This window comes from Entamoeba nuttalli (assembly GCF_000257125.1).
Source record: "Entamoeba nuttalli P19 unplaced genomic scaffold asmbl_3101, whole genome shotgun sequence".
In the NCBI taxonomy this organism is placed as follows: Eukaryota; Evosea; order Mastigamoebida; family Endamoebidae; genus Entamoeba; species Entamoeba nuttalli.
In genome coordinates this window covers 1-2,173 of record NW_008575835.1, presented here as the reverse complement: position 1 = coordinate 2,173, position 2,173 = coordinate 1, and the positions used below count along the sequence as shown (strand labels likewise).

Genomic DNA, 2,173 nt, shown 5'->3' with positions numbered 1-2,173 from the left:
TTTCCAGTTATTAACTTGAGACTATCATTGTTGTTCATGGAAGGACAATTGGGACTGTTCAAACATAGAAATGTTAATTAAGATAAGAACAATGTAATGAGGGAGTATTGTAAGATGTAAGGAGTAAAGAGAAAGGAGAGTAAGAAGATGTAGAGAAACAACAGAATTTACAAACAGGAAAAATAAAAAAGAAAAACAAAAAAAAAGAAGAAAAGAATGGAAGAGATAAGTCAAGGTGTTGGTAAAATAGTTGAACTGGTTAATGAAGGAGAAATTGGAGAAAATTACTTAATTGAATATCTTCAAGAATGTACAGAAAAAGAAGAGAGGGAAGGAGTAATAAATAACCTAAGAGGGAATGAAGCATTCAAGAAAAAAAAGATGTGTTTATACAACAAATGTACTGTCATTAAAATTTTAGTTGGATGGATGAAAGAAGCAACAGAAAAAGGAGAAAGTATTGAACCTATTGTAAGAGTAATTGGACAAGAGTTTAAGAAAGATAATAAAGACAAACTAAAAGATGTAGCAAGAGAAATGAAAAAAATGAAAGTCAAAGAAGAAGAAGAATATTTTATTGAACAACTTACAAATCCAATTATTGGAGAAGAACTTAAGAAAGAAGAAGAAAAAAAGAAAAGGGAAGAAGAGAAGAGAAAGAAAAAAGAGGAAAAGAAAGAAAAAAAGATAGAAACCGTAGACGAGGGAAGTATTTTTAAAGCACCTAAAGAAGAAGAAAAAAAGAAAGGGAAAAAAAGACTTGTATATTCAGATGATGATGATATAGTTGATTTTGAAAAGAAAGAAAGAAAAAGAGAAGTAAAAGATAATAAAAATATGGGAGATATTATAGTAAGTTTAGATGAAATAAAACACAAAAAGAAAATACAAGAAATAGGAGCTAGAAAAGATGTTGATTTAGAAGAAGGAGACTTTTTTAATGAAGACATGACTATTGAGAAATATCATAAACCAAATCCATATCCAAAAGGTATAATTTGTGTTGAATTTGGAAAAGAAAGTAAAACAAAAAATATTCCATTTCAAGAAAATTTAGGAAGTGTTGTTATTACTAAAAAGAGTTATTTTGAAAGTGATGGACAACCTAGTTTAGACAATGGAGAATATTGGGATCAAATTATGTCAAGAATTTCTAGAGCTGAAGAAAACCAATATCAAAATATATTTAGTGATCAATCTGAACATGAAACAAGATATGAAAATGATACTATTCATAATGAAATAGAAGATATTGAACAAATAAGAAATCATCAAAATCAAATTTTCTATGAATTTAATGACTTTGAAGATTTTAAATGGATTTTAACAGAAACAAATGAAAATACAAATAATGTAATCAAAAGAAAGAAAGATGAAATTTATAACCCAACAACATTTTCCAGAATAGGTTATCAAAATTATATTTGAATATTGTTTTACTTTTGTTTTATATATCTTTCCTTTTTTGTTAATAATCCTTCAAACCATTCTTTAAATGTTATTATTCTTAATTCTAATTCACAACCATTCTTAAGACTTTTTGTAATTTCATTCATTTATAATTCTATTTTGTAGTTATTGGTATTTGCTTTATTCATTCTTTATCTTCTTTAATGTTTAATGTGTTTATAATTCTTCTTTTGGAATATTTATTTGGTGCTTCCTCATTATTATTTTATTAGAGTATTTGCACGATTCTTTACCAATTCTTTCATTATATTTACAACTAATACACTCTCCTCCCATTTGTCTTTCATTAACATCTTAAATACTATCATACACAAAAGAACAGTAAATACAAAAACCATAGTTGATATAATTTATGAGTGCCATTTTTATTAGAATCAACAAAAATATACACAGTAATAAATTCATATCAAACTTGATTCAAATTTGATTAGAAAAACACTTTCATAATGTTAGCATCTCTTCTTGTTATTGAGTTATTTATTAACAAAATTCAATATTGAATAAATAGAATATCTTGAGCAAATAGCTAATATCATGATTTTATTTAAACATTAACTAATCGAATTTCATTATAACATGCATTAATTAACTTATTATTACTTATCCTCATAACAACTTCTTCGATCAAACAAACTATACATTATTAAAATAAGATGTTCTCAAGAAAATAAATAACACAATTTGTTTACTCAAGGCAAGAAAC

The 2,173-nt window shown here is 25.4% G+C and overlaps 1 protein-coding gene across 1 annotated transcript; it reads left to right on the top strand.

The window, feature by feature from the left end:
* Window positions 1–216: 216 nt before the first annotated feature.
* Window positions 217–1,428, top strand: ENU1_055300 (hypothetical protein; the record flags this gene model as incomplete). Its single annotated transcript, XM_008857976.1, has 1 exon — window positions 217–1,428. One exon carries the CDS (start codon window positions 217–219, stop codon window positions 1,426–1,428), a length of 1,212 nt encoding a protein of 403 aa, XP_008856198.1.
* Window positions 1,429–2,173: the final 745 nt, after the last annotated feature.